The 13,435-nt window shown below is 40.4% G+C and overlaps 1 protein-coding gene across 2 annotated transcripts in view; it reads left to right on the plus strand.

Annotated features, from left to right (window-relative positions):
* The window catches only part of CSRNP3 (cysteine and serine rich nuclear protein 3), a 179,967-nt gene extending 169,345 nt beyond the window's left edge, over positions 1–10,622 (plus strand). For both annotated transcript variants that reach the window (XM_031451575.2, XM_010982539.3), the window contains one exon: positions 112–10,622. In XM_031451575.2, coding sequence (XP_031307435.1) covers positions 112–1,155 — 1,044 coding nt within the window. In that variant the 3' untranslated portion in view covers positions 1,156–10,622. The remainder of the gene's footprint in view (positions 1–111) is intronic.
* The last annotated feature ends 2,813 nt before the right edge of the window (positions 10,623–13,435 follow it).

Consider the following 13,435-nt stretch of genomic DNA (forward strand, 5'->3'; position numbering starts at 1 on the left):
TGGCCTAAGTGGGTTGCAGTCCTCCCAGATTCAAAGGGGTTGCCATGAGGTCCTGGATTTTAATTTGGTGTGTGAGAGTTCCCGGGGGCTAATCTGTGTTCTCCTCCCAAGGTGGATCGAATGTCTTTCCCGTGTGGGTGCACGAAAGAAGGATGTAGTAACACAGCAGGTAGAATTGAATTTAATCCTATCCGTGTCCGGACTCACTTTTTGCACACAATCATGAAGCTTGAACTGGAGAAAAACCGAGAGCAGCAGATCCCCACGCTGAACGGCTGTCACGGTGAGATAAGGGCCCACAGCAGCTCCATGGGCCCAGTCGCTCACTCCGTGGAATATTCTATCGCTGACAATTTTGAGATTGAAACTGAGCCCCAGGCTGCCGTGCTGCACCTGCAGTCGGCTGAGGAGCTAGACTGCCAAGGGGAGGAGGAGGAGGAAGAGGAGGAGGAGGAGGACGGCAGCAGCTTCTGCAGCGGGGTCACCGATTCCAGCACGCAGAGCTTGGCCCCGAGCGAGTCAGATGAGGAAGAGGAAGAGGAGGAGGAGGAGGACGATGAGAAAGGGGACAGCTTCGTGGAAGGTTTGGGGCCCCACGCTGAAGTTGTCCCTCTTCCTTCCGTCCTTTGTTACTCAGATGGCACTGCCGTCCACGAAAGCCACGCGAAAAATGCGTCCTTTTATGCCAACTCTTCCACCCTGTATTACCAAATAGATAGCCACATTCCTGGAGCACCTAGCCCAATCTCCGAGAACTACTCGGAACGAGACACTGTCAAGAATGGTACCCTCTCGCTGGTGCCTTACACCATGACCCCGGAGCAATTCGCCGACTATGCCCGCCAAGCCGAAGAAGCCTACAGCACCGCCCACTACCCAGCCACCAACCCCTCGGTCATCGTCTGCTGCTCCTCGGCGGAGAATGACAGCGGTGTGCCCTGCAATAGCTTATATCCCGAACACAGGTCCAGTCACCCCCAAGTGGAATTTCACTCCTACTTGAAAGGCCCCTCCCCGGAAGGGTTTGTCTCGACGTTAAACGGTGACAGTCACATTTCAGAGCATCCTGCTGAAAATTCTTTGAGCCTTGCAGAAAAGAGCAGATTGCACGAAGAGTGCATCAAATCACCCGTGGTGGAGACTGTCCCTGTTTAGTAGCTCAACTTACTCCAGTACCGACTGGTCTCCTATTTAAAGCACTGTATTTAATTGGATTTCCTGGGCTCATCATTGTGTAAACTGAGGACCAAGAGAACTTGGACTGTGGTGAATCTTCCAGACTGTATTTTGTTTCCTCCTTTCTAGCTGTGTGACTGTGCCATTGCACAAATCAGTCTCTATGAGGATTTTAAACGATTTCAGACTGTTTTGATAGAAAAATGCTAATTTTAAAAAAGCATATCTCACAGTTGCCTACCTGTCAAACTGTGTGAAACCTGCCAAGCTGTGTCGATCAGAGCTCCAAGTTTTGGATTATCGGGCCTGTGCAAGATTGTTAACTAAGACTGGGAAATGATAAGATTTAGAGTCCTAATTTTCAATATATCTGAAGATGATGGTGACTTTTTAATGTAAAAGTAACTATTGTAAGAAAAAGATTTAATCGTTCCATGTGTATTTTATTTATGGTAGTTAGAAGTCATGTTTTGATGAAAATGAACAGCAGCATGTTCTTTTAAGCTGAAGATGCCTAGTTAGCACCACCGAGCATGCCCACATGGACTGCCTCTGGAATCCATTCACGTTTTTATGATCATGACTGATCAGATTTGCAAATAGTTTCTTAAGGGTGAAATAGGCCTATTTTTGCTATTTTGGACAAATAAATGAGTCTATATGAGCAGGTCCTTACACAGTTTTCTCTAAAGTTAAGAGTTAGGACAATCCTCTGGTGAGGGTCGAGTTCACTGCCCTCCCTCAGCTGACTGCAGAGATGGAGGTAAAAGGAATTGCCTTTCTTTTGTAAACAGCATCCTCTTGGTTCTTAGCTGGGACAGCACCTTCAAACTCTACTCCCCTACGTCAAAATGCACTTTAGTGCCCCTTCATGGTACCTTTTGAGGGGTGGGGACTGAGAACTCTTTGAAATGAAAAATTAAAAAAAGTTTTTTTTAAATCTGTAACTATTATAAGATTTATAGAATTAAATAGAGGAATCATCCAATGATACTTTATGAAGGAAAAATGACCTGTTTTCCTTCGCCACTCTGAAGACCTAACTTGGTAACAGCAGAGGAGGCTGAGGAAACGTGGAAGAGACACAGCCTCAGCAACCAGCCTTTTCTACAGCTTGATCAATCCATCTCTACAAAGTGAGTGTGTAACGAAATTTCCCCTTAGGCACTAGCTGATTGAAAGGGGGCCTCTACCCAGATACTCAACTAGGCCTTACTTTTCTGAAGCATTTCGATTTCCCTTGCCTGGGACAATTAGCAGAACAGTCCAGAATGCATTGAATACTTCCTAATTACCTCACGTTCTCTTATTAAAGGGGACAGACAGAAATAAAACATGCACTCCCCACCCTTAGATTATCTGCACTTGGTTTGTCAGAGGACTTCTAAGATCCCGTTTCCCTGTAAATCAATTTAGGTAACTAAATAGTGTGTTCTACCTTTTTTTTTCCCCCAATGCAATATGACCATGCTAAATCTGTTTCATTATTTTTGACCTTCTATTGTTATATCATTTCACATTTTATGCCTCTTTGAAATGTGGACATGCCTTGCTATTTGGTGACTGCATCACTACGTATTTTTATGTCTTTTAGACTTGGATGTTTAGAAATGTGGATACAAATATATTGTAGATCTCAAGTTCTTAAAAAAAACACTATTTTATTTAATTGAACTTAAAGATGTTTGATCTAGAGAATGTCCTCCAATGGAAAAGTTTCTACTAAAACTTGATTTGGGGAAAACATGTTTACTTGGCAGCTCTTCCACTGTGCAGTCGGTTCCTGCCCCTGCCCGACCCCACACTTGGGCCAAATTTATAACCGTTTAGTATTAAGGTTAAAGCAGCTTTGGGTTTGTCCTTCTAGAGGGAGCAGTAATGAGGGCAGGGATGTTCCTTTTGAATGACAAGTCCTTTGGGCTAATCAGATTGAGGTTTTGCTCCAATCTCAGTAGTATATCGCTTGTTGTCTACAAAGTTACAGTTTTTAGTGTTTGATCTCCAAATTTTCTTCCCCTGGCATTACAACCTAAATAGCACAGGCCCAAAGAGAAAACGACAAGAGGCCATTGTTACTTCATTCAAGCACGTGAGAGAGCAGTGCATGCCGTACTGGCTGGGCTGTTACAAGTCCTTGGGGCAGTTCCTGTGGAGCACTCAGCTTGCTCCTGGAGCGCAGTGTGGCAGAGTAGGGCAGAGGTGGCTCTGGCTGGGCAGAGTTGAAGGGTAGAATGCCAGTCTGGATTCTGAAAGGATAGATACTTAATTTAGTTCAGATTTGTTTTCACAAGAAAGTTGATGCCTACTTGTTTATGTTTGGCTGGTGGGGTCTCTGTTTTGAGGCTTTATTTCCTAAAGGATGCTTAACCTAGAAACAGGCAAACAAACAAAAACAGAACTTTTTTCCCCTAACTGTTCAACTGGGGTTGAAAGGCACTGCTATACAGTTGATTAACCTTGCAGCCACGACAGCTTCCATTCCAATGTTCTTATACATAACTTAGCCCCTAAATATCTCTCACAAACTACATATACAGATTACCTATTAAAACACCCCCACCAATCACACATGCGCACACAACAGATGTATAACACACACCGAAGAATGAGAGATTTGAGGCAATGGCCAATAACGGGTACTGAATTTTTCCCAGCCTAGAATCTGGTTGTGTTTTATGATCTAAAAATGTGGTCTAGAAATGAAGATCATTTTTAAAGACGTAGTTTTAAAATATTAGGTCAAAGTTGCAAATAATACTACTGGTAGAATCACTTCATTGTTACTTCCTTTCCCAGAAAAGCTGAGACAGCACAGTGTGCCATTTGACTTTTTTTTTCCATTAATAGGCCTTCTATTCAACAAAAAAATGCCCACATGCCAGGAAAGCATTACAGTTTTTCTAAGCTTTTTAAAATGGGGATCAAGCTAGATGCAGCCTATGGACACTTAGGATCTTTATACCAACACACAATAGCCTGACCTGCAGCTGTTATATTGCCCCATAGTATAGCTAGCCAAATTATAGTCTTTTTGGCACACAGCTTTTTAGTCATTCACCGTCAGTGGCAAAGCTTCCTGCTTTGGTCCCTGTTGTTTTAGCACCAGCCCCTCTACCTTTTATTAGGGCTTAATTCCCAGTTATAATCCAGGCCAAATTGATTTGCAAGTCAAGTGGCTGGAGCAGCTTGCATATCCTTTGTCATTCTAGGTTTCTTTTGGGAGAAAGAAGTCAATGAAAGAGATTTACTTAAAGTTTTTTTCCCCCCATCTCTTGATCATTAAGACATTAGTAAAAATCCCTTTGTCTCCTGTCTTTTGGTTAATTGAATAATATGCTTACTTCTCAAAAGCCAGTCTATTCTGTGTGATGAAAATATATTTTTCCCAGAGTGCCAATCACATATAAATGTGAAATGAACACTTATCAATTAATTTTATTATTAAAAATCTTCACAATCATATATGGCCTAGTAATACCTCCCCCAATAAAAAACTATGAATTACAGAAAACTGGCCACAAATTAATCAAGAAACAAGGAGATTACAAGTGATTATGTTCTTGAAAATTTTATACCCTAAAAGATTACTTCTAGGAAAAATTCTGGTTTGGTTATTAAACAGGAAAATGTATCGTGATTAATTTCAAATAAATTGCTGTATCACTGATTTTTTGGTTAAACTTAGGAGATTGTTGTACAAGTTAAAGTCCTTTGGTCTTGATAGTTAGGATTTATTAAATATCACTTCTTTCTTCTAGCAAATATTTATTAAATACTTACAATGATAGGGGAACTGTCCTAGGTGGTTAAAAAGAGGAGGAAAACACTACTTATTCTAAGGGATTATGATGACGATGAAGAGTAACATGAAATAATCAAGCCTCATTATAATCCATTTAATTTGTGATGTTATAACATGATATTAGAAAAAGTGACGTCAATTCTTGTCTAATTATATGTAAACTACAACTAAAAAGACACTTCCTTTGCCTAAAGTAATGGAACTCACTGGATCCTCCTTCTGGCCTCTCTCTCTGTATCTGAAATTTATGAATTAAATCTGGACTCAGCTAGAAGAACTGAATCCAATGAAAAAGAGATTGTCCAGATAATTGCTTCTTCAGTGTTAGGCCTATGTAAGTGATGCTAAATTTATACCAGCAAACTCCTACCAGACAGTTTCAGAGACAGGTTGACTCACATATAACCCAGGAAACATTCCAGGAAACCTTTGAAGCTATAATGTGGAACACCATCACTCTTGCTTCTGTTTATAAACAGCCTATCAAAATAGCAAAGCCTGAGTTCCAGGTTCCAAAGACATTGCCTTGCAGCTTGTAGCAAACAGAGAGGTCATTCGGCACCCTCACTTTTACCTGGCATGACAAACCATTGATTAGCAGGTGGAAAATTGACATCCTCAAACGTCGAAAGACTGCCTTTTTCAGAGGTGCCATGAGCCTTCGTTTCTCCAAATCTGACTTGCTCTTTCTCTTTAAAATGGCACCTGCTCCTGATCTGGAAGAGAGTATAGAGTATCACTATTGTAGTCAGTGGATAAAATACCAACCTGAAATGGGAAGTACCTTTGTGCTTTCAAAGGCAAGACTTAAGTATAATTTGAAGCTGAAACTATCTGTGTATCCTTACCACAACCACCACCAAAAGCTTAAAGCCTTAACTCTTAATTTTAACACAGATTTGCAACTACTGATGACATTATTCTTCCTGAGATCTGCTAACTTGTGCTGGGGTAACTTAAATGCCTAAGCCAAATGCCACAGCTTTGCACCAATAGCGCAGCTTATCAGATGTTTTCTGTAGTATTAAAGAATTTAATTGACTTAATTTAACTGAATATCAGCGATTTGAAAAATTCACTAGAATTTTAGAAGTGTCAGGGTTGGGCAAGGATGTAATATAAGCTTAATAAGTTGTGGTGTCTCCTGGGACCCATAAAGTTTCACGAAAGCTGAAAAACTAGAATTTTATAATGCTGGAAGAACTAAATTCACAAATGGCAGCCCAAAACCCGCAAGGGTCAGTTACAGTGTGCATACCTTCACAGCCCTGTTGTTCACATCTGCAGTGCACCATCCCCATCAGTTATCCCTTACCATCTAAAAATCATTTGATGCTTTTAAAAACACAGGGCTACAGCATGCTAAAGAAACTATTTTAAAGATTTAAACACATTTTGTATTAAAAAGACAGATAGACTTGTCAAAAGTAATGAATATGGAAATGAAAGACTATTTTGCCTGCCAAATCTGAACATTCAATGTGACTGTTTAAAAAATCACTTCTAAGTTTTATTTCAACTCCTCTCATAGAAAGGGGAACATGAGACTCCCCCTTTCTAACCAATGCAGGTGTTTTTTTTTTCTCCTTTCTTATCAGAAGTCCAAACTCAAAAGCTTGATATGACTTGGGTTGTACTTGGTGAGTAGCCCTGGCGTTAGTTTAATTTGTGCTGTCTGGATAGTAAGTGTAATAATGCCTTGAGTTATGTGTCTTGACAGTGGGGATTCAGACAGAATGATGGGAAGCAGGAAGATACAACCAGATTCAAAGCCTAAACCAGTGTGGTTTTTTTATATGCAATTTTTGTAATCTAATTAACGTATATCCCAGGATTTTAGTACAATACAGGTATTTGTTACATTCATGGAAAATGCATTTCAAAGAATTTAAGTCAGATTGTTGACTACTTTCTTTCACTTATGATAAATATACCACTAGACAGGGTAATTGTTTGTACTTGGTACTTTACACTTGGTTATAATTCAAGAAAAGCTAACTCTAGTGTGTCATTTGATTTCATCTCATAAAAGTTCCTGGCAGAACTAAAGTTTCAAAAGAATATGATAGAATTTATTTGGGACACTATTTGTATTCAACATGCTAGTGGTGCCAAGCATTACTCATAACCATGGTGATGGTCAAGTCAGCTCAGTGACTCTTATTTTTAGTGACATGTGTGAGACCATTTAAGTATTTTTAAGATAATGTATATTGATTAGGAGGGTTTAGGAGAAAACAAATTTATGGTAGAAATTAGCTTTGCCTTTGTCTACCTTAATTTATGTGACCTGTTTGAATGGTTTTAGTTGTAACTATGGAATTCTTTGTGAGGTATTCCTCTACTTTCTCTTGTGGCTTTCTCACAGTTCCTTTTATCTGGCCTAGCAGTATCCTGCAAGTTATTTATTAATGAGTATTTGGAAGGAAACTGATTTGGAAAATATCTCTTTATAAATTACCTAATAGCTTCATTCACCAGAGATCTTCGTCAAGTCCTAACACCACTCTTAGGTAAGACCTGAACCCCCTTGTCAGGGGTGTGGACTCCTCACATGCTTTTACTGTTGTCTCTAAGTAGGGAACCTATAAAAAATGAGATCGAAATTTCTAAATCTGTAGCATATTTATACTATTTTGTTTTGCTCCTCCTTTTTATATTAGCCACCAAGCTTTCCTCCTTAGCTATAAGTAAAGCCCCGTCCTTAAAGAAAATCCAAAGATCTATATACCATTTTGAAATGACACTTAAATATGAAAGAGAATGAAGAAATGAAATAAAATCCAAATCTGAATCCTCCTAAAGAGGAAAAACCTAAATACCTAAACCTAGAAAATAAATTGCTTGCAGTTAGTATTGTTTTTTTTTTTTTTAATTTAGTGTTGATCCTTGGATGGCTTAATAATACCTAAGTGATATCTAAACTTGATGGATTTTACATTTTAGTAGTTGGCAAAGTCATTTCCTTTGTACCATAATCAAATAGGGTCCACTGTCAAAGGTTACTGTCTGAATCTTGATTCATTAGGCACTAGTCATGCCAAACAGGTATCTCAGAATTGCTTAATCTTTTCAAAGATACTCATAATGGCCAACTGTGTGTGAATAATGGAAAGTTTGAGATTCTTCTGTATTCTTCAAATTTTATAGCCCTGAGACTAGAAAAGATCTCCAGAGGTCATCTGGTTCATCCATCTACCTCCAGGGAGGACTGTCACTCAGGCATGCTCTACAGAATAGATACTCATCTGTTCTTAACATCTCTAGGGAAGGCGGTTTCCTTGGCAACACAGTCCAGTTCTCTTAGTTTTTTTCTCACAATAAGAAAATATCTTGGCTAGTCTTTGTGAGCTAGGCACCTGGCAACAGTTGTGGTGATTTGGGTCATTGTATTGGGGGGCTCAAAGAAAGTTGGGTTTCCCCTGTCTTTGATGTTTGTTACATTTGATAATTCCTTAAGTCTCCTAAGATATGAGAGTTTAAAAAATAAAGATATGGGTATTGAGACAATACTCAGTAACTTGACCTCCTCTCAACAAATATGACTGTAGTTTTTTGTTTGGTTGGTGTTGGTTTGGTTTTTTTTTTTTGTTTTGTTTTGTTTTTGCTTTTTTTACCATTGCTATGATGTCAGGAAAAGTGACTGTTTCAGATTCCCAGGGACAAACATCAGCATGAGGATCAAGTGAATCAACTTTCAAACTGTCCAATTTTCTGAGAAGTTACAGTTATAAGAAGTGAGCATCTTCTAACTTCTTGCTTCTAAATAAGTACCTTCTCATTAATCTTACTCTACCCTTAAATGACAAATGAGAATCTCAAGTTTTTCCACTTTTTCTGGGGAAGACGTGAACTGTTGTGGAGAGTCTGGTGTGGAATAGAAAGACTCCAGAGAATTACTCAGCCACCATGTGACCCCAGCCTTTGCTCCATGTTATCCAAACAGTGGCTGCTTGTCTTCTCAGGGATCAGCAAAATGATTTAAGACTTTGTCACCTTGAAAACGGAAGGAGGAGTTCGGGAGGGTGGTGATTTTTCTCTGATGACATCACTTGGCCCCAACACCCTCTGCAGAGAGCCTTTTCTGTTCGCTCAGAGTTGCCTCCAACTCAGAGTCAGAACTCACCGAAGATGAGGAGCACCCCTCAAAACCAGTGTTTCCTTTATCCATGGGATTTTTTTCAATCTAGGTACAACTGCTTATCTCCCCCAACTTCACATGCGCTTGTGAATTGACGGCCACATCAGTGTGGTTGCTCCCTACAAACAACCATTAGGGGAAATAACCCTTTTTGCTTTAAAAAAAAAAAAAAAAAAAGGCTATAGAATGCTTGTGTAAAGAATGTTGAATCATTTGGCCCATGTTTTAATTGACTCTAGACACTTCTATGGAAATAAGTCTGAGGCGTAGTTTGTGAAACATGTTTCCAAAGTGTGTGATGTAAAATAAACGCTAGACCTTTACAGTACAGAAATAGATTAAAAAAAACCTGTAGATTACAACTCTGTTCCTAAGAACCTCAGCCTTTATTGTGTCTTAGTAAAGTTGATCTGCTTTTGTTTTAGTTAATTGCATTTCTGGTGTAATAGCCTCTTAAGCTAGAACTATTAATACATATGTGCTGGTTAATGCCTGTTAATGCAGAAAATGGCACTTTGTTATTTCAATGTGTTTCCCTTAATGTCACAGGGTATAAAAATTAGATAGGAAAAGGTCATTTGACATTGGTCAAAACTGCATTTTCCCCATTTAAAATATACATGTATAATTGGTTACATAGACACATATCACCTTTTGCAGTATCTTTATCTTGGTCATAGTCCTAGACATCAACTGTGTCTCCACTTTCCTGCTGCCATAGAAATTTGGCATATTTGCAAATTCTGGTGAAATGTAGTGAGCTGAATTTAATGGCTGATCAAATGATCCAAAGCACTTGGGTGTTATTCTTCAGTCTCAGTTGAACCATTCAGACATTGAGAATGGTCTTTACACAAGGGAAGTCTTTTGCGGGTTTTTTGTTTTGTTGTTTTGTCTTTTGGATTTCGCTGGCAAGACAAAAAAAGTAATTTAAAAACAGTGAGATCAATTCACTGTAATGTTTTTGTAACATTGTGATTGGTTTTATCTTTTAGTTGATTTCTGTTATTACTTTGACTCAATTTCAACAGTATTTCCATATTTTATTACTGATATGTTCAATCTTACTACTTAGAGAGGTTGAAAGGGAAGAAAATCAAACTGCAATTCATACATAAGTTCACTTTACACTAAGATGTCATGTTGTTTGTCACATAGTTTCCAGATTGATTTCTCTTGTGTATAAGTTATAACATCAAAGATGCCAAAGGGTATATAAAATAAGCTACAATAATATTCAACAGAACTTAACCTGGACCTTATGTTGTAATAATTTATTCATATTAGCTGTAGTCTTCTGTATTTATATTTTCAGTATTTATTATAATTGACATGGAAATTTGTGTATTTATTGTGGCTTTTTATTGCAGTCTGTATATATATATATATATAAAACAAATAAGCATTTTTAAGTCTTATCCTTAAGTTTCTTTTATTAGTGGCACTTGTATTATGCTGTACTTTTTATTATATATTGTACAATACCTTGTCCATTTGTTTGCAGCAGAGTAAAACCGGTTTCTAAGTTGTTTCTGCTGTTGCATTTTTGTTGCATTTTGTGTAAATCCTTTGTTCTCAACATCCTGAGCTGTCACATACACACAGGAATACCTCCCTCCTTCTGTGTAACAGATACTTCCCTGAAAAGCTGTGAAGCCAGTTCCTGTGAAATAGCTCATTATGTAATCATCTCAAAGATGTGCTAACTTTATTATGATTGATCTCTAAGTGGAGATTTTTAATAACATTATCTTCCTCTAGTCACCCCTTTCATCAAGTTAATACATGTAAACAACTACTCCCTTTATGGGATGCCGAGAACAGAAAATGTGTCTTGTTACTTTCTGTTTTCTCAGCATCCAGCTTAGTGCCTAGAACATATTAGATGCTTAAAATATGTTTACTGATGTATGTGCAGTACAGAAATCAGTGTGCATTTGCAGGGGTTCAGATGAGGGAAGGCTGGCTGGTGAAAGGGTGAAGATGGTGTCAGATTCAGGGCGAGAGAGAAAGTCAGTTGGTAGGGGACATTCCGTATTCCACATGTGCAACAGCTTCAGGAAAAGTTGAGTCAGGACAAATCATCCCCTTCTGTGTGAGGCAGAAGGACGTTTCTAAAAGCAAATGACTTACCTTCCAGAACAAATGAGCAATCAGAGGAGGAGAATCGATTCAGAGATTGCAAAGCTCGGAAGATCAGTTTAGAGAGTGGGACGTGTTTTCTTGGGGAAATGGAGAAATCCTGAAGGTGTTGGAAGAGAAAGTTCAACCTAATAAGAGTGATGTTCAGTGGTGTGGAATCAGAGTGGTTGCAGGACACAGACAGTTTGGAAGATGAGAATGCCAAGGTAAAAGTCTTCCTTCCTCATGGCTACTGCCATCACTCCTTCAGGAAATCATTTTCAAGAACCTACTTTGTGTAGGACACTGTGCCAGAGAACCATGGATGCAGCAATGAGCAAGACAGGCAGGTCCCCTCCAGACAAACAAGGATGAGGTCGAGATGATTATGGCAAAGAAAAGGTTGGTCATTTGAAGGCCTACTTAGGTGTGAGGCACTGAGTAGCAAAAAGATGATGAGCTTAAAATACTGCAGGTGGAGTATGGGGAAGGATTTAAGAAAAAAAGATGTATCTTTAGCAGAAATTAGGATGATTCAGGAGGAAGAGATGTGTTCATTTTGGACATTGAATTGTTGCTGGAATACGCAGATGCGGACAAGGGAGAAATCAAGCTACAATGCAACAAAGCCCTGGCCGGCCGGCCCCACTAGGGTGCTCAGGAGCATAAGGGGTTCCTCTGAGCCTGGGGGCTGAAAATGGCTAGGCCTTTATAGCCACTCCACAATCAGTCACTAGATGTGGTCCTGCCCCCAGGAAGGGGCTGCTCTGAGGCAAGCTGGTGCTCTGTCGTAGAAGAAATACCTGAGAAGGGCCCAAAGCTGGAGGCTGTGTGCTGAGAGCATGCTCAGAAGCTGGGAAACTCCTTCCTTGAAGGAGAACCCTTGAAGGCTACCACTTGGTTGAATTTGCAGTAATCCACCCTCATTCTCCAGGATCCATCTGCATTCTGCCGGGACTAAGGTGACTTAAATGGAGATATGATGGGTCCTCCACCCCTGCATCCTTTAAGTCCTTAAGGGTGCAGTAACTGAGCAGGACCCTATGGGGCCTTCCCAGGACAGACCCCTCCCCCATTTCCTCTGCTGTAGCTCCCCTGTGCAGTGCCCAGGTAATAATATCTCACGCATATTTCTTGAGTTTTTCAGGTGCTAAAAACCGCCACCAAATGGAATAAATTAACTAATGATCATGAGCACGTAGCCCCCAGACCCTCTGGCACCTAAGGCTTGATCACCATCAACCAATCAGAGAATTGTGCACAGCTGAGCAAATACCGTTGTTTACCCCTCCCTCCGCTGATCTTTAAAATGGCTCAGCTGAAACCATTTGAAGGCGTTTGTGGTTTGGGGGTCACGTGACACTCATTCTCCTTGCTCAGCCCAGCAGTAAACCTTTGCTCTAAACTCTGATATTTAGGTATTTTGATGAGCCTCATTCTGTGGCGGGCACATGGTAACAATTTTGGCAAAGCCAGTCTAGCCAACCCCACCCAGGGGCAGCCACTTCCCTGGGTCCCAGCAGCTGCCTGAGCTCACTTCACTCAGGGGAAGTGGGAGGGACTCGTCCGGACCAGCGCTGGCTGCCCCAGGGCATGAAGCCTTTTGGAGCTGAGAAACGTCCTTGGGAGCTGCAGTCCCACTTTCGGAATTGCCTGGGGGTGAGTCACTCGGCTTGTGCAGGCTGGAAATTCTCTCCACTCCATCTGGGCTCGTTCCCTTGCTCATTTTGTGCCATTCTGGATCTGTGCTCTTTCGAGAGCTAGGTTAGTCTGTTTAGAGGCCCTCTGTCAGGGAGTGGAAGTGGAAGTTTTAGACTCTACCTCCTCTGATTGTCTGTTAATGCAACCATAGCTTACTTGTTGTCTGTGTTTTTGTGTGTATCATTTTGGAGTGAGCCATTCCTGCTTGCACAGGATGGAGAAGTTCTACCCATTCCACCTGGGTTCATTCCCTTTCAGGAAGTAAGCCATTCTGGGCTCACTGGGAGCGACTCTGGGCATGTTCTCTTTCGGAAGCTGAAGGCCCTTTTGGGGGGGTGGAAGTGGAATTTTGGGACTACACCTCCTCTGACATTTTGTTGTTTGTGTGTGTGTATCAATACTTGCATTGGCCTGTTGAGAGGTCTTTGGTGAGTAACTGGGCTCACATGTGAAGACACTCCTATTGCGTTGCCTCATGGCTTTGGTTGGGATTT

This window comes from Camelus dromedarius, chromosome 4, assembly GCF_036321535.1.
Source record: "Camelus dromedarius isolate mCamDro1 chromosome 4, mCamDro1.pat, whole genome shotgun sequence".
In the NCBI taxonomy this organism is placed as follows: domain Eukaryota; kingdom Metazoa; phylum Chordata; class Mammalia; order Artiodactyla; family Camelidae; genus Camelus; species Camelus dromedarius.